This window comes from Cyprinus carpio, chromosome B3 (assembly GCF_018340385.1).
Source record: "Cyprinus carpio isolate SPL01 chromosome B3, ASM1834038v1, whole genome shotgun sequence".
NCBI classification, from domain to species: domain Eukaryota; kingdom Metazoa; phylum Chordata; class Actinopteri; order Cypriniformes; family Cyprinidae; genus Cyprinus; species Cyprinus carpio.
The window spans coordinates 13957504-13979646 of record NC_056599.1 but is presented as its reverse complement, the minus strand read 5'-3'; the positions used below and the strand labels follow the sequence as shown (position 1 = coordinate 13979646).

The 22143-nt window shown below is 35.9% G+C and overlaps 1 protein-coding gene across 1 annotated transcript; it reads right to left on the bottom strand.

The window, feature by feature from the left end:
• Positions 1-15177: 15177 nt before the first annotated feature.
• Positions 15178-21423, bottom strand: slc25a10a (solute carrier family 25 member 10a). The gene is made up of 11 exons (XM_042719811.1): positions 21003-21423; positions 20089-20208; positions 19851-19965; positions 19222-19270; positions 18020-18061; positions 17899-17942; positions 17475-17545; positions 17252-17344; positions 16144-16221; positions 15484-15540; positions 15178-15379 (listed from the first exon to the last, which is right to left on the bottom strand). Exons 1-11 carry the CDS (start codon positions 21090-21092, stop codon positions 15272-15274), a joined length of 867 nt encoding a protein of 288 aa, XP_042575745.1. The 5' UTR covers positions 21093-21423; the 3' UTR covers positions 15178-15271.
• Between the last annotated feature and the right edge of the window lie 720 nt (positions 21424-22143).

Sequence of the window (22143 nt, the reverse complement as noted above, 5' to 3'; positions counted from 1 at the left end):
AGGTAGCTTAAGGACATTGTGGGGAAAAAACAAAATCAAAACATTATACTTTTAGTACTACATCATGAACCCTGAATGTATGCGGTCACAGTTGCTTTCCAGACTCTTCTGAGAAGCACTATGTAGCCATTTTACTAATTTTGCCATGGTAATATCACAATAACACATCTCTTGTGTCTCTTATGTGGACTGTTTTCAGATTATTTGTTCTCTGAGTTTTTACCTTTCACTCAGACCTTTGACTTGTTAAATTTAATTATGCTATAGGTCATATTAGCATGATGTGCATAATGCATATATTCACCCTGCATCACAATTAACCAGCAGCCGTGAGATACAGGACTGCAGAGAAAGCAATTACCAAGCACCAGAGAAAGGTGAAATTGAACTACACAGGGATGATTAATTTTAGATATTATTCAGAACCTATAAGAAAATGTTTCACCAACAAGCTTATTTGTATTCATATGTTAATGTCTGTTGAGTAATGTTATGTAGCATAAAAGAGATGTTTGAGGATACACAAATCACTGGATTTAGTTTTTTTCTGATTCCTGGAAAGTTACTAATTTGACAGATGTACTTACGACGTGATGTGCATTCAAGTGTCCAGATGAATCCATTCATTTTAGGTTTTGTTTGTTTGTTTTTTTTCCACTAGATGGCAAAAAGGAAGCAAACTGAAGAGCAATTAATGGATGTAAAAAGATCAATGTATCTTATCATTCTTGTTCTGCGGCCAAAAAAAAAAAAAAAAGATGGAAAAGTGCAATCACCCAAGTCTATATTCTTGTTGTAGCAAGCTTTTTTCATCAGTTTCATCAATAGTACACAACATAGATGTAAACTATTCACACATTCAACTTTTTGTGATTTTTTTTTAAAATGTTTCAAAAGCGGGGTCTCACAGCAAAGCAACAGAAGAACCATATTTGGTTCCTCAAAGAACCTTTCAATGAAAAGTTCTTAAAGAATTCTTACTGTGAAGAGCATTTTAATAATATCTTCCCACTAAATGAATCTTTTTATCCAATCTAAAGGTTCCATGGATGTTAAAGGTTTTCCATGGAACCATAGATTCCAATAAATAAAGAACCTTTATTTTTAAGAGTGTACTGGCAGCATCACTCACATTTCACAAGTTATCTGTCAAAATACTGTACGTTGAAAAATCTATGCATAATGAAAACATATCCATCAGGCTCTAGCAACATGGTACAAGTAGTTTCCCGTAACTGGATAAAAGCCTTTGACTCCAGTGTCTGAATATCAGTGGTGATATATGTGGGTTTGGTATGTGCTGTATGTGGGCGCGCTACTTTCTGCCCGTCCAGGATAAAGTGAATGATGAAGTTCGGCTGAGTGGAAACCCACACCGCTGTTTCACATCAGAGCAGCGAGGAGAAAAATGTGCTTTTCACAAAATTTGGAATTGGCGAACTGGAGGATCCGCAGTGCCATGTGACAGGAAAAAGTAATCTAATGGATTTGCTTCAGCAATGTCATCTTCTATCCAACTTAAAAAGTCCTGAAGTATCATGATTCCCATTGTGCTTCAGCACACGCTGACCCGAACCTTCTCCATTAGAGTAATTACTGTCTGATAGAAGTTCAGGTTGTATTAAATTACAACTCTTTTATACTAAGTACTGGTGCATGCTTCGAAATGCAAGTAGTGTTTTCCCATTAATGTTATTGAAATATTTGTTGAATAAAAATAATCTTTGGAAATGTAATTTGGGAATATATCAGTCCCCACTCGCAAGTGCCCTCTTTCTTTGTGGCTTTTTATCCAGTGTAATATCACATGTCCTTTAACAGTTTCCAAGTTAAGTAGTACAGTGGTGTGAAAAAGTTTTTGCCCCCTTCCTGTTTTTTTTTATTTTTTTTTGTATAATGTCACACTTAAAAGATTGAGATCATCAAACAAATTTTAATATTACACAAAGACAAAGCCCACACCTGCCTGGCACTATGTGAAAAAGTAATTGCACCCTAAATCTAATCTGCCTGGCACTATGTGAAAAAGTAATTGCACCCTAAATCTAATAACTGGTTGTTCAACCCTTTGCAACAACAACTGCAATCAAGCGTTTGTGATAATGTTTGCCATTAAAATTCATTTCCTTATGACCTTTTGAAAATATAACAATCTAAAATTAAAGTATAAAGTAATTAATTATAATTAAATATAAATTATAAAGTAATATTTTTAATATGAGTTTATGGTCCAGGTGACGTAATTGTCACGCATCTGTGAACGAGGAACAAGGAGATCAGGAGTACATCAACACAGGAGACTTTAATCGCATAAGGGAACCAGGAAAATACATATAGTACGAGTAGATATTCACAATACCGACAAAGGAACTCAAAACAGGGAACACTATTTAAAGACATGACAGGAGGAGGGGATGGCGAGACACACCTGGGATCAATAGAAATAAACGGGCAACACCTGGAATCAAATAATAAACAACCAGGGACCAGGAAACGGAAGACCAAACAAGGGCATGGAAACACACAGGGAGCAAAACACACACAAAACATGGAACAGAGTCTGACAGTAATCATGTACTAGCCAGCACTTTTTATTAATGTCAGTTACATATTTTGTCTTTTTATAGTGCCTTTGTGCCTGCTTCCTCATGTTTGCCATTAAAATTCAGTCTACAAGAAAGTACACAGCCTGCTTGAAAGTACACAATCTGGATGCCATCTTGCTTCATTTTCAGGTCTATTTCACACTTTCCATGAGTCTTCCAAAAAAAAAAAAAAAAAAAAAAAAAAAAAGTACAACGAGCTAGAACATCGTATTAAAATGTCTGTATGTGGACGTTATGGAATCCAACCCATCAAATCTCAAGGTAAAACAATTTTAAGAGGTGGTGATTTTGTATGAATTTGGTCTATATTGATGATGAAGGGGAAGCAGGCAGTCAGAGAACCCACACACCACAAGAAAATAGTTACTGTACTAAACAAAAGTCAAAATAAACAAGTAGAAGTGTTGTGGTAAATAATACAGCAGTCCCAAACGTCTGGATGAACTGGACTTCTCAGAAGACCTCTGAGGTAGCAGAGAAGTAGTAATTTTCCTATTCACAAACAAACAGAAAAACACTCCATTTGTTCATGAATTGGTCTACACTGGTTGCGCTGTGTGTTTGATTCACCAGAAAGAACCTTTTACATATTCCAGGATGACAATGTTGAGATTTATTGGACCCAAATTGTGAAATAGTGGTTCAGTAAACATGGGGAATCATTTTCTTGTATGAACTGGCTGCCGCAGTGTCTTGAGGTTAACCCTATTGAAAGTCTTGAGGATGTGCAATCACAAATGATTGTTGTGATGTTGAATAATGTTGTCGAAACAATGCCACAATGAAGGCACAATATAATCAAAGCTAAAGTGATGAAATATTAGAGTGTGATTTTTTGGCCAGGCAATGCCAGCACATCCTACAGCCTTTCAATGGGGTTAAGGTCAGGACTTTGTGGTGGCCAGTCTTTCACAATTTGCAGCTGATGAATCTTGACATTGTCATCCCGGAATATGTACATGAGAAAGTCTTCCAAAATTACTGTATAAGAAATAAAACAGTTACAGCAAGTAAAATAAGTATTGAACCCTTTTTCCAAGTAAATATATTTCTAAAGGTGCTGTTGACATGAAATTTTCACCAAATGTTGGTAACAACCCAAGTAATCCATACATACAAAGAAAACAAAACAAATAAGTTCAGAAATTAAGTAATGTTTAATACAATGGAACGACAGTGTTGAACTACTGAAATTAATTTAATACTTCATACAAAAGCCTTTGTTGGTAATGACAGCTTCAAGACACCTCCTGTATGGAGAAAGTCATATGCGTTGCTCAGGTGTGATTTTGGTCCACTCTTCCACAGAGTCTTCAAATATTGAAGGTTCTGTGGACCTCTTCTTTGAACTCTGATCTTTAGTTCTTATTTTCTATTGGATTCAAGTCTAGCGGCTTTATTTTCTTTTTCTGAAAGCAGTCGTGAGTTTCTTTGGCTGTGTTTGGGATCATTGTCTTGCTGAAATGTCCATCCTTGTTTTATCTTCATCATCCTGGACTGAAGCAGCTAATATTAATTTCCACTGGCAAGGGGCAGGATTGCTTTCTAATTACTGATAGATTTCAGCTAGTGTCTTGGCTTGCCATGCCTTTTTGCACCTCCCTTTCTTAATGTGTTCAATACTTTTTCCCTGTGTCATTCCATTTTATTACACACAACTCCATTTCTGAATTTATTTGTTTTGTTTTCTTTGTATGTATGGATTACTTGGGTTGTTAAAGACATCTGGTGAAAATTCCATGTCAACTGCACCTTTAGAAATATATTTACTGATAAAATGGTGATGTGTTCAATACTTATTTTACCCGCTGTGTGCACTGCATCAGTTAGGGTTAAAAGAACTGCCAGAATTATATTAATCGGTGCAATGATTCAATCCTAAAATCTTATTTGCTTATTTAAATCCAGACGCAGACTTTTTTTTTTTTTAAGCCAGGTAGTGAAAAAAAAAAGAAGTCATTTGAACCAATGAGGCTTACTACCCTGATGAGCATAGTGTCATTCTCTCCAGCTTGTTGTTTTGAGAAAACATTTAAAACCTAAGCAGGACACAAGCCTCTAATCATGCTAGATATTGCTAATTGAATTCTTGACGCTTTTGCCGAGTGGAGCGGATGAATTAAGAGCATAATGGAAATATGAAGGGATTATGTGCGCATCCCTGTTTCAGTTCGGAGAGGGAAGTGACCTCCTGACCTGTTCTTATAGTAATGAGGAGGCAAGCCGTCCCCATGCTGCTATTCGGGCAATGACTAATGCTAACTGCAGCCATGATTGCCCACAACAGCTATAACAATCAACCAACCTAAACAATCTCAACCAGTAGGGCCATTTTGGCACAACAGACTTTATTGGGGATGGTTCGGTCTCCACAGCTATTACAATCAACCAACCTATGCATTCATATATATGAATGCAATGTTCTCCTGCCCATGCAACATATTAATTTCCCCCTCCCAGGTGGCAGCAGGAATTGGCCCCTGAACACAACCGATATGAAAGAAATGACCCCCTAATGTGCCTGAATACAAACATCACACAGTCACCGAATGTTTTAATAGGCACAGGTCACTCTGCAGGCACGTCTCTCCAGAGCTCTGAGGTACACCAGAGTGACAGATGGCTCTGCCACAGCTGTAACAGCAGTAGGGACATCGTGTTGAAGATAGCAATGAGATTTTTCAAAGAAATGGATGACACATTTTTTGTATTATTAATCAAAGATTCCTGAAACAAATGCAACAAAAGTCCCCAAACTTAGTGTGTTTTTTATATATTTAAATTACAAAAAAAAAAAAAAAACTGAAAAAAAAATATCTGCTGAAACTAAAAAGAAAAACCAGTTATATATGAAGTTATAAAAGTTCATATACTTAACTTTTATAATTGTATATTAAGTTATAAAACGTAATATACAGAGGAATCGTATATTAATGAATTTGTAATTTTGTAATGAAAGCACTGGCCAATCAACCATAAGATAATAACATAAGACAAACTACATTAAAACCCTGAAAAGTAAAGTGTCAGCTGTTTTCACTTTCTCACAAAATGTGTTTACTTGTCTATCATTCATTATGGGCCAATACTAACAGACACAAAAATGATTATATCCAGTGTTTAAGGGGAAAGGCATTACAAGTAACGCGAGTTACGTAATCAGATCACTTTTTTCTACTAGTAAAATAGTTTTTAAAGTAGTAGTTTTCTACTAGTAATGCAATACTTTAAATTTGCAACAAAGTATCTGAATTGCATTTTCAAATAAGAAATGCAATTAACTTTTATTTCCCATTTATTCACTATTCACCTCTCCTATCCCATGTTGAAAGAAATTGGGGGTGAGGTACAGAGGGAGAGGGGTTCATATTGCTTATGTATTAAAAAGAAAAAGTTCATTTCTCACCAGTGCTGGGTGGTTCATTTTGATCACTGGATGCTTGTTACGTTGTGTTTAGACTGGTCTAGTCATGGTGGGAGAGACTAGCGTGTTAGTTCAGCAGGAAATGGTCTTCTTTAACAAGTTCCAAAAGTCAAGTACCAAAATGGCTGGTGTGTATTGTGTTTATCCTGTGGGGAAAGAGTCTCTGTCAAGGTTCACTAACCACAGTGTGGTTGATAAGGCCTGTTACCACCAGCTAAAGGGACGACTGGTTGTTCCCCAAAGGCTTTTACAGCATTATGTAATAAGACAGACCATATACTCCCCCAGGCACACTAGATATTTTTCATTGCTTTGAGAAAAACTGTCCTGCCTCGACCCACGGGATGCTGAGCCAGAAGACTGGAAAATACATTTCCGAAGAGCATTCTCTGCCTTTCACCCACACATATGCATGCATAAAACTGGCCACCTGCTCCATGAGAGCATTTCTTGAGAGTGGCATTGGATGCAAAGACCAATAAGAAATGCAATTTCTGTTGCCTATTTATTTTAAATTAAAATAAAACCCTTTAAATATAAACACACATTCACCGCTGCTGAAGTACTTACTACAAAAATGACACAGGGTTTAAATGACTTGATGAAAATGAGCCTGCCTTGAGAGAGTACTTACATAAATACAAATTAAACCCTAACTGGTCCAACATTAAATATACATGCAACGGTATAAGCAACAACAAATGAAATAATGTACTTTTAAAATCAGCACTAAAGGTGTGTGTGTGTGTGTGTGTGTGTGTGTGTGTGTGTGTGTGTGTAAAAAAAGATTTATGTTTGATTGCTTAGCTCTAAAACTGTAGTAGCAGAAAAATGAAAGCATTGACTCTAAAACTGGAAGCGCATCATCAGTAACCTTTAGGGAGATAAGAAATGGATGGACAGCAAAATAAGAAAAAATAAATAAATAAAAATAACAAACAACATGCTGTTACCAAATTAGGCATAACCTAAAATTGTACAACAGATTTCTATGGTCTGGACAAGTTACAAAAGAGAGTGGAGCGCTGTGAGAATGAGGCCAATGTATAAAGCAGAAGGAGCATAGAGTATATAATTCAGTGAGAAACATATATTTTAAAAGTAATGACAGAAGACACATTTGAGCAAAAACACCAGTTAGAGATTTTGTTTTTTTTCTCAAAATGAAATCTAACTGAACACTGTTTACTTTCTTAATGCACTTTCCTTTCTTATTGTAAATGACTGATTGTTATATGCTATTCCAAGGAGGAAAAATTGTTCTTTGTTTGTAATATTTCATATTTCAAAATATAGCTTTTCATATACTACATAAAAAAGTTGGAGGTCAGTAAAAAAATGTTTTTATGAATTAATACTTTTATTCTGCAAAGATGCATTAAATTGATCAGAGTAAAGACATTTATAATGTTACAAAAGATTTTCTGAAGATCTCTTAAACTGTCTATTCATCAAAAACTCCCTAAAGAATCACAGTTCCTACAAAAAATAAACAATAAACAGTTTAACACTGATAATAAGAAATGTTTCAAATCATCATGATAGAATGATTTCTGAAGCATCATGTGAGCCTGACGTCTGGAGTAATAATGCTGAAAAAATTGCTTTATATTGCAGAAATAATAGCATTTTCCACTATTTTAAAATAGTATTATTTCAAAATATAATTTTTTATATATTTTTGATCAAAACATTTTCTGTCTGTCTTTTAAAGCTGTCTGTGTTTAATAATTTTGCCGGTAAAATCTGATTTTCCAGTTTGTCTATTAAAAGAAAAAAAGACAAATAAACAGGCAAATGTGATCAGTTATATATAGAAACTGTATAAGTCTATGTGAAATCCATTCAGACAAACATTGTTGACAAATTGCTGTACATCTTTAAGGACCTGGCATAGAATCATTTTCCCAGTCTTTCTGCATTCTCCTTAGGGGTCTCATGTAAATATCTGGACTCAGATTAGCAGGCAGTTTGACTCTAAAGGTTATTACGCAGAATCTGGATTTCCTCAATTTCTGGCCTTTAACCCTCTAAACTCCTGTGTCTGATGCAACATGAAAAGATTCAGATCCAGTGATCGGTTAATCTATTTCTCACACTTTCATCACAGGCAGAATCAAATTAGTGTGGAATTAATCCGATTAACAGAAATGTCAATTTGGCCGTTGGATGATGGCAGGTCAAGAGTTCACACTTAATATTTAAAATGTCACATTTGAGATTAGCACTTGTCATTGCATTTAAACGCTTATTATTGTCCATTGCTTCTTTCATTAAACAGAACTGCAGTTTAAATAACAGTTTAAATAACTACATTTTGACATTTTGTGAACAAAATTAATGCGAATGAAAAAGATTCGAAAATATTCCATTTTAAATAAATGCAGAGCTTTCATTCAATGAGGAATCCTGAGAAAATATTTCATGATTTCCAATGAAAAATATAACATAGCACAACTGTTTTCAAAACTGATAAGAAATGTCTTGAAATCAACATATTAGAATGATTTCTGAAGAATAATGTGACAGTCATTGTAAATTGTAACAATACTTCACGATATTACCGTTTTACTGTATTTTTGATCAAATAAATACAGCCTGGGTGAACATGCTGTAAGGTTACTGTCAAAAACATTTAAAAGATCTTACAGCCAAGCTTTTGAAAGTTATAGTGTATACACTTTGTCATCCATTTTACTGTCTTCCATACTGAAATTAGCTCTGATCACACAGAAAAGTTGATGGTTTAATGCATAATTCATATCTACAGCACAAATAATACTGGAAATGTTATGCAGCCAAATTTAATATATAGGAGTTGTTTGTTCAACAGTAATAATTATTTGCACTTTTCAAAGCTCACAAAAATGGATGTGATCAGATGCTAATTTATAAAATTAGCTGCTGTTGGGATATAGGATTACAATTTAAGAAGAAAAAAAAAAGAACAATGTAAGGATGTAGTCTTACAATTGTAAGAGCAGCACTTATTTTGCTTCCAATGTGCGCAGCTGAACTCCTGTGATTCCCAGCTGAATCAGCAGACCTTGACAAAACTAATAGGATAGAGTTGCATTGCTAACCATCCAAATGATCTGAAATATTTAATAGGGATTATGGTAATTTATGTGAGAAACTTTGTAAAAAGTCAGAGAATATTTGCCTAGACGGTAACTGCTTCTGGCCAGTCTTCTTTTATTCCTCTTATATAACTTGGACCTATTATAAAAACACATCTTGTTCCAGCTCTACACAGCCAAGGTGATTTAGCCACCTCAGTCGATGTTTACTCCTCGATTTTAAAAATACATTGGCCAAAAGGGAGACAAAACAAGACTTTTACATTTTCACAAAACGCAAGCGGTGCTTTTCCACGCAAACCTTAACACAACAATGCTATAGCGTGTTCTGGGTGTCTGCCACTTGGACTTCATGCAAGTTTGAGCGCATGCTGATAGCACCACTATTTCTGTACTAACTGATTTCCATTGACACTTGAGGATTAGACTCACAAAGACTGAGGTATAGCAGCATTCAAAGCCATATATCTTTGGAGGCGTGCAAGTCACTGAATTCAGCTGATGTGCAGAGTTTTGCTGCTTGATCATCCATAAAGTTTCCATCTATTTTTCAAAGAATGGTAAGCATTTTTTACTTGTAAGAAATGCTTTGTTTGGACTTCTAAGAAGATGAATATACATCAAAACACACCATATTTAAGGTGTCTTTTATCACTTGAAAGCTGCAGTGTGTGTGTGTGTGTGAGAGAGAGAGAGAGAGAGAGAGAGAGAGAGATCTACATTGATGTGTTTGCATTGTATTGCTGGGTGGATTTATATTTAATTATATTGGAAGCATAACATCTGACATTAAAAATTCATTAAAATGTCAGAATGCCGTTTCTATACAAATAAGTGGTCAGTTGCACAAAATGTCTCACTATCCTAAAATTTTCTATTTTATTTCTAGGTTTAACAAATAGAGCATAGTTTTTTCCAAAGTGGTCTCTGACTTTTAGACCCCACAGTACACTGTCCCTCAGATTAAACGGGCCAATCAAAGGTAATTCACAGGAGTGCTTATCACCAGTGAGCTAACAGGCTTCTCATGTTTCCTCTGGCAGCTTCACCAGATGGGGTGTAAGGGTCATTTGGCCAGCTGAAATGGGTCAGAGACAGACAGGGACAAAGCAGAAATGCGTGCGGAGCAACATCCAGGCCTCTATTCGCTCCTCTGACTCAAACAGTTTTCCATGTCTGCTGTAGAGTCATCTTTCAGCAGAGCTGTGAAGTGTTGCCAGAGTTCCTCTGGAACACAGTCAGACACAGAAGCCAGAGACACTGAGAACTGATGTCACGGGTGTTTATTTTGCCTATACTTGCCATATTCACTTCACAGCTCTACACACCTATATGTCAACTATTATCTCATTTGTATACATTTTATTTGTCCAAGGGAATTTTAGGAGGAAAAATCCAAAGTTAATACTTAAATTAAGTCTACTGACCTTGCTGGACCAGAAAAATTCATCTATGGTTGGCAGGACATTTTGCTGGTTAAGAATCTTGGTTAAGTCGTGGCCTAATGGTTAGAGAGTCAGACTCGTAATGATATACAAGTGCTATAACAAGTCGCAAGTTGCTATAATTAACACATTACACACATTACCTTTGTTTGTTCTTGTTGACTATATAATAATAATAATATTTATTTATATATATATATATATATATATATATATATATATATATATATATATATATATATATATATATATATATATATATATAATAGAATAGAGAGTGCTAGAGTTAGAGGGTCAAACAATTTTCAGTGCAATTACAATTAACAGGAGCTTTCAAACTTCAAAAAGGATAACGTCAAGGCTGAGGAACAAGATTTTTGAGTGAGTTTAACTCGAAAACACTATAATCTTGATTCAGGAATTAATCATTCAACATTTGTAAATGATCTGTAACCTGTTCAACTGATTAGTTAAAAAGCTTAGACTCAAAAGAATGATTCTTTCATGAGTATGATTCTTTCTTCACAAAACATGTGAAATAACTTAGCATCCCCTGAGATTTTATTTTGATAATTCAATAATTTAAGAACATATTCACATTTATCTAATTATTGGTTAACTACTTGGTTGATTAATTAATGGTCACATTACATTAAGTAAATAAAAGTATAATTAGCCTATAATTATTCATGAAATTATTAGAATTAGACATTAAAATAATAATTATAACTATAATTAAATATTATTAAATAATAATAATAACAATAATACAGAAACAAAAACAGATAAAGTGAACATAAAACACTAATAAAAGATTACATATTTTATTCATTTACAGTGTTACAATAGCCTAATAGGCCTATTATTGTTTTACATATCTTTTAAACTCTCAAACCGTCAAGATTTGAACATTTTATATTCTCAAGCCTATTTTGGGCAGAACACTGCTGAAATAATATGAGCTAAATAATAATATGAAAAAATTGTGGAAAAGTATGAAATTATTTGATTGTGTAAATAAAGTGAACCTAGAAAACCTAAAGTGAATATTTACCTTTCAGTCAGAAGTGACGCAAACGCACGTGCTTCTTCCAGCGATGATATCCTTTACCGATGTTCATTCTCGCCTTGTTTTTGGTTCCCTCGCTTTCTGGTCTCTTTACTTATGTTATTAGTCTTTGTATTCTTTAAGACGCTTGGCTGTATGGCAGATGAGAAACTGTCAACATTCTCTCCCAAAACTTGTAAAAACCGCTCCAAGTTCATCTACCAGCTCTCAGCTTCCGGCATCCCAAATATGGACTTCCTGCTGTAAACACGCCAAATTACTGGCTGGTAGAAAGCGCTTCAAAAGTGTTCTGATGAACCCTTTTCACAGGACTGTGATGATGTGTTTAACGGTCATCAGCATGGTAAATCCTCAAAAGTCTTTCATATCTGTATTTTTACAAACATGTACATTTATAACACTATTCATTGTATTATAATAACTTTGCTTCAGATTACACACACACACACACACAAAAAAAAACAACAGTTAACGCTCATGCGAGAGTGTTTCTAATGCAGCGTCTATGGGAGCAATGGTAAATTTGACACGGTTCTCTCTTCTGACTGCCGTTATCAGTCTCTCTCAATTTTTTTTTCGTTTTATTGAAAGTCATGAAAACACTATCGTGGAGTTTTTCTTTTGCTATTTGAGCAAATGGGAATGCAAAAAATATATTTGTGGTAGCCTACTCTACCATTGACTGCTCTTCAAGTTAACCCAATTAGGATGACTACCCTGCTGAGAAACCAAGCGGCAACCTCCCGCTCTCTCTCGTGAAACCAACACGGAAGTGACGTAAACTGTAATTCGTCCACTGGCCGCTAGAGGCTGGCTGCAAAAGAGAGTAATCCCATAGACTCCCCATGTTAAAATGCCCAACTTCACAGCAGAAAAAAAAAACGTTTACAGCCTGGTTCAGAAAATGATTTTGGTCTATAGCTAATTTTGCCCTTCATGACAACATTTTTTTTATAACTCATCCGTTTAAATTATCCGTGGCTTCAGCTCCGCCTTTTTGCCCATTTCGATGATCCGGGAGTGACGCGCTGCCAAGATGGCAACGGCCCGCTCCACCCACTTTGAGCTTCAAAAACGCTCTTCAGAAAACTACGGGTGACATCACGGACACTACGTCCGTGTTTTTATACAGTCTGTGTGAGAAACCCGGAAATGAGAAAAAGGTCCATTGGCTAAACAATCTAAACGCAGCCAATTTATATCTTACTGCACTCTTGCGGGGAGGATGGGTTTAGCAGTACAGTAGGTAGCAAATACAGCAAATATAATTAGCTTAGCAGAATTGAGGCTCATTTGTGAGAGATCGTGTAGACTTCAAAAGCTTTGGGCTCCTATAGAAACTGATCATAAACACTGAGATTACAGTGACATCTGTGACATACAGATTATATGTATGTTGTTTTTCAGCCAAGTTATGTAAGGCTTTTTGCAGAAAAAAAAAATCGATGGATGGAAAAAGCCAGACAGATTGGAAGGGAGATTAGCCCGTTCTTCACAGTATCATATATCTCTCCCAGCATCTCTCTCATTGTACATCTCAGCGTTCCACACGATTGTCTCAAATGTCGAAACAGAGAAAGATCCCACAGATGTCACTCTAAAGGGAAGCGATATAATTCCCACACTTTGGCAAAGATCTGGGAATGGACAATGCAAATAAACACATTAATAGGGCTCTTGGGGTCATGTCACCACATATAATGAACACATGTTTTACAGGGTTTATTGACTGCTGTTTGCAAAGAGGCCAGTCGTGAATGTATTTTTATGGCCCTTATAGCTTCAAATATTTTCTATTGTTCTTTTCAATGAGATAATATTGTGAAAAGCACTGCTGTCTTGGTCTTTTCAGAGTAATTCTTTCATGTTAAAGTGCTGTTTTATGAAACTGTCTGTAGCTAATGACAATTTTTTTTTTAAATTGGTTTTGGATTATTGCAGGAAATAAACTCTGTGGCCAATGAACATTTATGATTCTTACACGCTTTGTCATCATGAAAATCATGTTAAAAATAAAATAAAAAGTCATGTAAATCATGAAAATCTTTTTGAATGAACTTTTATGAAATTTGTAGCCCAAATACTGTCTTATGAAACAGGATATGGGATTTTGTTAACGCTCATTTATGTTCTAGAATAAAACATAAAAATTTTGTGTTAACCGCAGACCTCACTTCAGATGTTGAACTAAAAACCCATTCACAAAAACCATTGGCTTCAGGACGATGAAACCAAAAGTGCCAAAATGCTAATCTAGATCCTGAATGCTAATTAGAGCCATGTCCTGACACACTGGAGATCAACACCATGATGAAAGTGTGCTGCTGTCACCTGATCTGGATGGGCTGGGTGGATAAAAAAAGAGAGGAAATATTGATTTTATATGCAATATTTATCAGAAACCACATAGTTTGACTCCTTGAACTGTCAAATCACCCTCTTCCAAACATCTTCACAAGAACTTAACCTTATATCACAAGTAAAGAATAAATACAGATAAAATGCTGATTACTGTAATTATGTCCTCATATCTCAGTGGTATTGGTATTTTATATGCTGACAGTTTCCCGCCCCATGAAAGCATGAGTTTGCCCTCTCAACATTGAGTTAGTGACGATACAGCACTGCCACCTGTAGGACATTACATGTATTGCATTATTCAGTGTAATGACACCAGTAGGTTTTTATGGTTTAAGATGGGTTCTCTTTAAATAAACACTTAATCAATAGAACACACAGAAGGTCGTACATTTAAATATTGTGACTGTGAAATGATCTTTTATGTCAGTTCCAGTTTGAGATCATTTCAGGTACATGAAAAAAGAAATTATCACAAAGAAAACATGCCAAGGTCTACATCACACAACCAACAGAACATAAATGACAAATTGAGTATATATATATATATATAAATATATATATATATATATATATATATATATATATATATATATATATATAAATAAAACATTATCACATGCAGGCAACTTGAATGATAATAATAATGGCACTGCAAAATGATTAATAGTAAAAAAGAGACAGCTAAAGAAAGGTACTACTGTTGTCAACAGCACTTTTCTCCTTCTCAGTCAGGTTCCTTGGCCAGTGCTTCTCAGGAAATACAGTCCATTGCTCTACACTGTAGCAGTCAGATGCATTCTGGAGCTGTTTACACATGGTATTAACATTCATCTTGGTTAATTTAGTCACAAGTGGTCACCCACAAGAAAAGGTTGAGAACATTGTTGCTTCCAAATAAGCTTCAAATTTTAATCTCACCACAAATGTGACATTTTGAGGCATATTCATTTATGAAGTGAACTTCAAAACTGCCACTGAGTTTCCATTAAGTCTTGTGCATGTAATTACAGGACTTTCCCAATATTTTGATTAGGTAATTTTCTTTTAAAGGCATATATGATTGAATACGTTGTTTGAGATCATTGCTTTAGCACAAAGAATGACTGACAGGTGAGTACTGTAGGTGGTCCTTCGTGGTTCGAATTGTGTTTCTGTCCACCTTATTTGGTTTCAGTGATTCGATCACAGAATGTTTTGGACCCCATTTACACAGGATTTTATTACTGTCTACTTGTGAAGGGATCACCTGAAACTGATGTTAATACCAGGAGCTTTTTTGTCAGAATTTATGTAGAGGTGACGACTCTAATGCCAAAGTACAATCGGAGCTGCTCCAGAAAGATGAAAGTAAGTACAGTGTGAGGAATCAGACGGATTCCAGCTGGGACAAGGCCCTGCGGAGACAAAACACATATTTACTACCAGTTTACCACACACTCACACACTTTTTATTGGCATAAAAAAAAAAATAATAATAATAATAAAAAATGGTTTTCACCTTGTAGAAAGCTTTAGGTCCGAGTTTTCCGGTATCAGACAGACAATGAATCACCCCCTACCACAGAAATTATAGCGTCACAACTGAATATACACCACCCTTCAAACTATTTTTTTTTAATGTTTTTGAAAGAAGTCTCTTGTGCTCACCAAGTCTGCATTTATTTGATCAAAAATGCAGTAAAACAATTATACTGTAAAATATTACGATTTAAAATGACTGTTTTCCATTTTAATAAAAAAGCTGAATTTTCAGCATCATTACTCCAGTCTTTTTTCAGAAATCATTCTAATATACTGATTTGCTGCACAAGAGACATTCCTTACTGTTATCAATGACAACAGTTGTGCTGCTTAATATATTTGTAGAAACATGCGTTTTTCAGGATACTTTGATTATAAATGTGAACAGAAAAGTATTTTCTAAATTATATTAATGTTTTGTAACTTGATAAATGTCTCTACTGTCATTTTTGATCAAATCTGTTCTTGTTGAATAAAGAAAAAAATCTAAGAAAATCAAACTTTTGAACAGTAGTTTATAGTGAATTTAAAAAAAAAAAAAAAACAAGGAAATTCAAGATGCAATGTAGATGTAAGAAATAAAAAAATTGAAAACAAAATAAAATAAAAAAAACTGAAAATTCAAGCAAAATCTTACCCTGTATTCCCCCTTTGAATTCATCAGTCTGGTTTTTACCACGTCCATAGGCTGACAGAGAACAGTAGCACAACCCCCCTGTGAAGAAAACAGTAAAATATTACTGTAATATTGTGTAAACATCTCTGAGGATCTGACTTGGTCTACCCACATTCAAACATAGGTTCATAAAGCCAGGCAAAGACTGTAACATCTGCGACAGCTGAGGAATTTCAGGGTTTCACCAGCAATATTGAAAACTTTCTATTCAGGGGCCATAGAAAGTGTATTGACTCAGTGTATATCAGTGTGGTATGGGAACAGCTCCAGTCATGACTGCAAAGCCCTGCAGAGAGTTGTGCGCTTAGCTGAGCGCATCTCAGGGTCTGCTCTCCCCTCTCTGCAGGACATCTACCTCAAACGCTGCAAAAGCAGAGCTGTTAAAATAATCAAGGACTCCATTCACCCCAGTAACCATCTTTTCACTTTGCTGCCATCTGGTAAGCGCTTCCGTAGCCTGATGGCAAAAACCGAGAGACTTAGGAGGAGTTTCTTCCCCCATGCCATCAGGCTCCTAAACTCAAAACCAGCCTCCTAACATCTTCATGTCTCCACTTAATATTCACGTTATCAGTAAGATATTCATCATACACTACCTCACATTGACATACTGGCAGTGTCAACCTGTTTGCACATTTGCCTCTTGTATATTCCAGTGTATCTTAATATTTAAGACTACAGTTTACTTCCATGCACATTATTTTCCATTCTATATTTAATTCTATAGTATACATCTTTTTTATATATTTTATTCTTATATTTTTATTGTTTACTTTTATTTCATTCTTTCATAGCTCTATTTATGCTCTATTTTCATCTGTGTTGTATTCTTTAATAATTGCACTGTCCATGAAGCGGACCTGACTCACATTTCACTGCTGCTTATATATGCTCTATATAATTGTGTATGTGATGAATAAAAATCTTGAATCTTGAATCTTGAACATTACTACTTGACCAACATTATAAGTGGACTTTAGGGAAAAATAAAATAAAATAATAAAAAAAAAATAATCCTTTAAAGTAAAGGTTAATTTATAATGCATTCATGAGGAGGAGGCCAACTCACCGCAATGAAGCTAGCAACAAAGTGAGTGAAAATGTTATCAGTCATCAAACCAGTTCCCAGAACCAGCTGCTTGGCCTGGTCGTAACAGGACAGCTAGAAGAACAACAGAAGACTAGTGAGGAACTGAGACTACCCTGGTCATGCCAAAATGACAGACCACTCACGGCCTATTCTATGACTGTCTGCAAGTGGGGCTATAACAACTATTCAGTTTTTTCTTTACCTGCCCCACAGTGACCATGGCCCCTCTACCAGCTGCCATTGAGGCTCCAGAGAACAGCTTCCTTATTCCCTCTGTAAAAAAAAAAAAAAAGCCGGTCTTAAGGCAGCAGAACTTACAAACACAGCTCTATGAATAATTCAAATAACCCCAACCCTTGTCTGTTCTCTCTTTCCTGATGGATGAGTAAGTAGCACAGGCCCACATTCTGTCATTACACATTTCCAGATTGCTGTGGGATGGTTTTAATCTGTGACTTTAAGTGCAGACATTGGCATGCATACCTCTTCAGCAACAAAACAATGCTGTAATTAATTCTATACTGTATTATGTGACAGTATCTTTTCAGGCAGTTCATCTGATTTCTTTTAGTCCTAAGCCAAAATGTGTCTCTTTTTTTTTTGTAAACAGATTTTCTTATCCTCACCTTCTTTCCAGACACGTAACAATCCATCAAGAGCATGTGCATAGCTGCAAAACACCATATGTTGTCATGACAGATTATTTTGTTTTAGTTAGGTGTGTACTTCATATTTTTTGAGACTCACTTTCTTCTTAACTCAGGTGGCAACTTCACATCATTCTGCATTCTGTTATAAAGCACAGGGTAGAGGAAAAGGCACAAAATTACTTGCATCTCAAAATCTCCCTGTGTAGGTCAAGGAGAGGGTTAAAGCATGGATCTAATTGTGAAGTAAATTTATTAATGAAAAACAAAACCAAAACACTCTGCACCTCAGAAGCACAGGATAAACAGAGGAGCAGAGCAAACCTGGATGAGGAGGAGGGTTCATACCGCTATTAGATCCATTTTTATAAGGGTCTGTTCTTGACATTTGCAAATCAGTCAATTTAACAACAAAAACAATAACCACTCTGGAACTTGGGAGCACAAGATAAACTGAGGAGAAAAGCCAACATTATATTGATGAGAACCTTGCAAAGAGCCCAACCAAACTGGAATTTATACATAGGCTAAATAAGGCAGAAAACAAGGAACAGGTGGGACTGATCAGTTAACAAATCAATAACCATATGAACAAAATAATGAAAACAACACTAATCACAGGCACTCTCAGAAAAAAAGGTACAAATGCTGTCACTGGTGTGGTACCTTTTCAAAATATACCTAAAGTGTCCATATTGGTACCTTAAAAGTAACATATTAAGAATTACAAAAGTGTACCTTGTGGAAAGGTACTGCGCCAGTGACAACTTTTGTACCTTTATTTCTGAGAGTGGGGGATGAAACTGAACTGACACATGAAACGACATGACACATAGCAGTTTTTATGTACATAAAAAAGATTACCCAAACAGATCTACAGTTGCTTCACCATAACAACACTCACAACTCTGCTGCTGTTTTATTAGGTGCAGCTGTGGCCTAATGGTTAGAGAATTGGACTTGTAACCCGAAGGTCGCAGGTTCGACTCTCAGTGGTGGCAGGAGTTGTAGGTGGAAGGGACTGAATGAACAGCGCTCTCTTCCACCCTTCAATACCCGTGGCTGAAGTACCCTTGAGCAAGGCACTGAACCCCCAGTTGCTCCCCGGGCGCTGGATATATACTGCCCACTGCTCCGGGTGTGTGTTCACAGTGTGTTCACTTCTCACTGCTGTGTGTGTGTGCACTTGGATGGGTTAAATGCAGAGCACCAATTCCGAGTATGGGTTACCATACTTGGCAGATGTCACGAGTTTCACTTTCATTTTCATGAGACTCCCTTCTGTAAATCAGTGTCACTCACCTGACATTAACCATGTCAGCTGGTGTCCCAATAAACCCACCAGTAAGACCTACAGATTAAGAAATTAAAGGAACAGGTTTTTCTTTCTTCTATTTTGTTGCATGAAAACAGAGCCACTCAGACATTTTGTCATCTCATTTTGTGTTTTATAGAATGAAATTACAACACGGGTTAAAAATTGTGTTTTAATTTTGAATTTTAATTTTGGTGTGAACTGTCCTTTTAAAAAAGTGGTTCTCAACCAGGAGACTTCAGCAAACTTCCAAGGGGGCCTTAATATTACTTAAAATTATTTCAATTATTTAAAATATTTTTTATAAATATTTTTTCTAGCTATCTCAAGCCCTAAAATATTTTATTAAATAAATTATGAAATTGTGAGTAAAAAAATAAAATTAAAATAAAATCCTTTTTCTGTAAATAACAAATTACTGGACAAATCATGTAAATGATAGAGCGAGATAACTGAAGAACATTCTGCTATTAAAACTAGATCATAAAAGTGTGGACAGTGGGAGTCTGGAGTCAAAAGGTTTGACAATCACTGATTTAAAAGATGCCAAACAGAGAGATCCATCTTCATTATATGCTTCAGGTAAATTAACAGAGTTACAGGCTTATGTTTTTACCTCCAAAAGCAGCCAGCAAGATCTTCTGGTAGAAGGGCATGGGCCCCTGGTTTTGACTAGATATCTTGTCTCTCACAGTTTCATAAATGGCAAAGCGGGTCATTGAGTATGTCATCTAGAAGAGTGAACATGGCACCACACTGTCAAAAGAACCTTTACCATTTAGGACGCCTTGTTGTAAGACCTTAAAGTGAGCACAAACGCATAAATAAGCCCAATCCTCTGCAGAGGCACTAACCTGCCTGCAGAGTGAAGCACTGAGCCCATTGTAGAGCGCTAGCACCCCATCACTGCGCACCACCTGCATTGCCATGCCAGTCATCCTCATCTTCACCTCCTGCTGGGTTTGCAGATGAACCTGAAGGTGGAGGAAAGAACTAAGGCAAAACCAGTATAGACTATACTAAACTGGACTATCTAATACTAAACTTCTGTATCTACTGTATTAAGACATCGTGGAACTACTATAAAATACTACACTTCTATAAATAAAGGTTCAAAAATTATTATTTTTTTTTTTTTTTTTTTTTTTTTTTTTTTGCAGCGATGCCATAGAATAACCATTTTTGGTTCCCCAAAGAGTAAAAGTACATTTTAATAGTCTAAAAAAGATTCCACGAATATTAAAGGTTCTGAATGGAACCATAGATGACAATAAAGAACATTTCCCTTAGCTTAGTTAGATTTGTCAATATAATATAATTAAATAATTTTAAGTTATCTTGTAGCCCCCTTGGAAGTGTGCTGAGCCCCCTGTAGAATACTGTACATTACTATACCAAAACAGAATTAGAAAATTAGGCCAGAAGAAGACTCAAAATTATTTAAAATATGACAAAACAATCATTAAAACATAACATATTCACCCACCAATAACTATCTTGAAAAACCTGCAATTATGATGTAGCCTCGTTTTAAAAGTGGTATATCTAGAACTGGAAAAGTCAATGTTTTTATAAATGAAAATACATTTTACACAATACAAATATTCGGGAAATGTTCGGGGTTGGGGGGCTTGGAGTCAAAAAGTTTTAACCTCTGCTACACTAGCTATACTTTACTAGTCTGTGCTATAATATACTTTACTAAAACACATTTGCTGTACAGCTGTTACACTTTAAAGGCTAATAAATTAAGATTGCTAGCTCGCACCTTTATTAAGTCCAGTGGATGCGTGCAACAGGCGGCCGCGCACGAGGCAATTCCTCCGAAGTACCAGCGCGAAATGCGCGTCTCTGTCATGACTGAATCTCGGTTTATTCCGTGACGACACGATGAATGAAAAAAGTGGAATAACGCGACTCACACGCGACATTAACCGCTCGGTTCTGTGATAAAAGTCCCAGTGATGATCCTACATCTATCTACACTGCAGTTGATTGATTTAGTGCTGCCGGAAGACCTGCACTGTCAAATAGTTTATTTCATCCGCTATATCTGGGATTACAAACGCGCAGATAGGCTAGTAATAATAAAGTTTACAGTCAGGCCTATAGCGACAAACGCGTGGATTAAGGAGAAGTGAGCCGCTCGGTATATCCGCGCGTCATGCTGCCAACTCGGACTCTCAGGCGACCTTACAAGACCGAGCATCTGTCCGAAGAAAGTATCATGTGCCAAGGCAACATTGTTGCTTTAAGGGGACATGCAGTTGACATAACTCACACAGCACGGTGTGTGTTCATTCTGAAATTACTTTTTATTTGCATTTTAATTGTTCAAAATGTAAGCTTCTGATGGCTTTTAAATGCCTGAAAGCATTATTGAGCCCTGTTATTTAGCCTGTCACTTCTTGAAGCCAATGAAATATCGTTTCGCTTTTCCGCTGAGAAAGTTTCACAGGGATCTCCTCGAGCGTGCTTTCAGCTGCTTTCAGTGAGAAGTGTGTACGTGACACATATAAATAGAAGCAAGAAATGTTTGACCTCCGTAGGGTTTGTGCGTCAATAAAGTCCACCTTGTGGTTGCTTCTAGACTTTTAAATTAATTTGTATGAGACTTGTTCAGTTTATTCAGTACAGTGAAGTATGCAAATGTACGCTTTTTCAGTTTTGTATAGCGCTTTTCGCAGCTTTACAGAAAAATTGCTTGTTTATAATTCTAAATATTTGTAATTTGGTAGTGACATCAGTGAATCAGACCTGCAGAGGACGCTAGAGACCACAGTGACGGAAAAAATCTTTCACTCCATCTGAAGCATTCAACAGATATAGGATAACTGTTTTAATGAACCCTTTGTTGTGAGCAGCTCAACTGAAAGGTACTTTTGATTGTAAAAATAATAAAAACTAAA

What these genes read in the sequence shown, in the direction of transcription:
- slc25a10a (XM_042719811.1), bottom strand. Translation starts at nt 21,092, where the DNA reads ATGACAGAGACGCGCATTTCGCGCTGGTACTTCGGAGGAATTGCCTCG. An exon ending in ATCCACTGGACTTAATAAAG is followed by an intron (nt 20,209 to 21,002) that starts GTGCGAGCTAGC and finishes CTCCACCTTCAG; the next exon opens with GTTCATCTGCAAACCCAGCA. An exon ending in GCTGACATGGTTAATGTCAG is followed by an intron (nt 18,062 to 19,221) that starts GTGAGTGACACT and finishes GCTTTATAACAG; the next exon opens with AATGCAGAATGATGTGAAGT.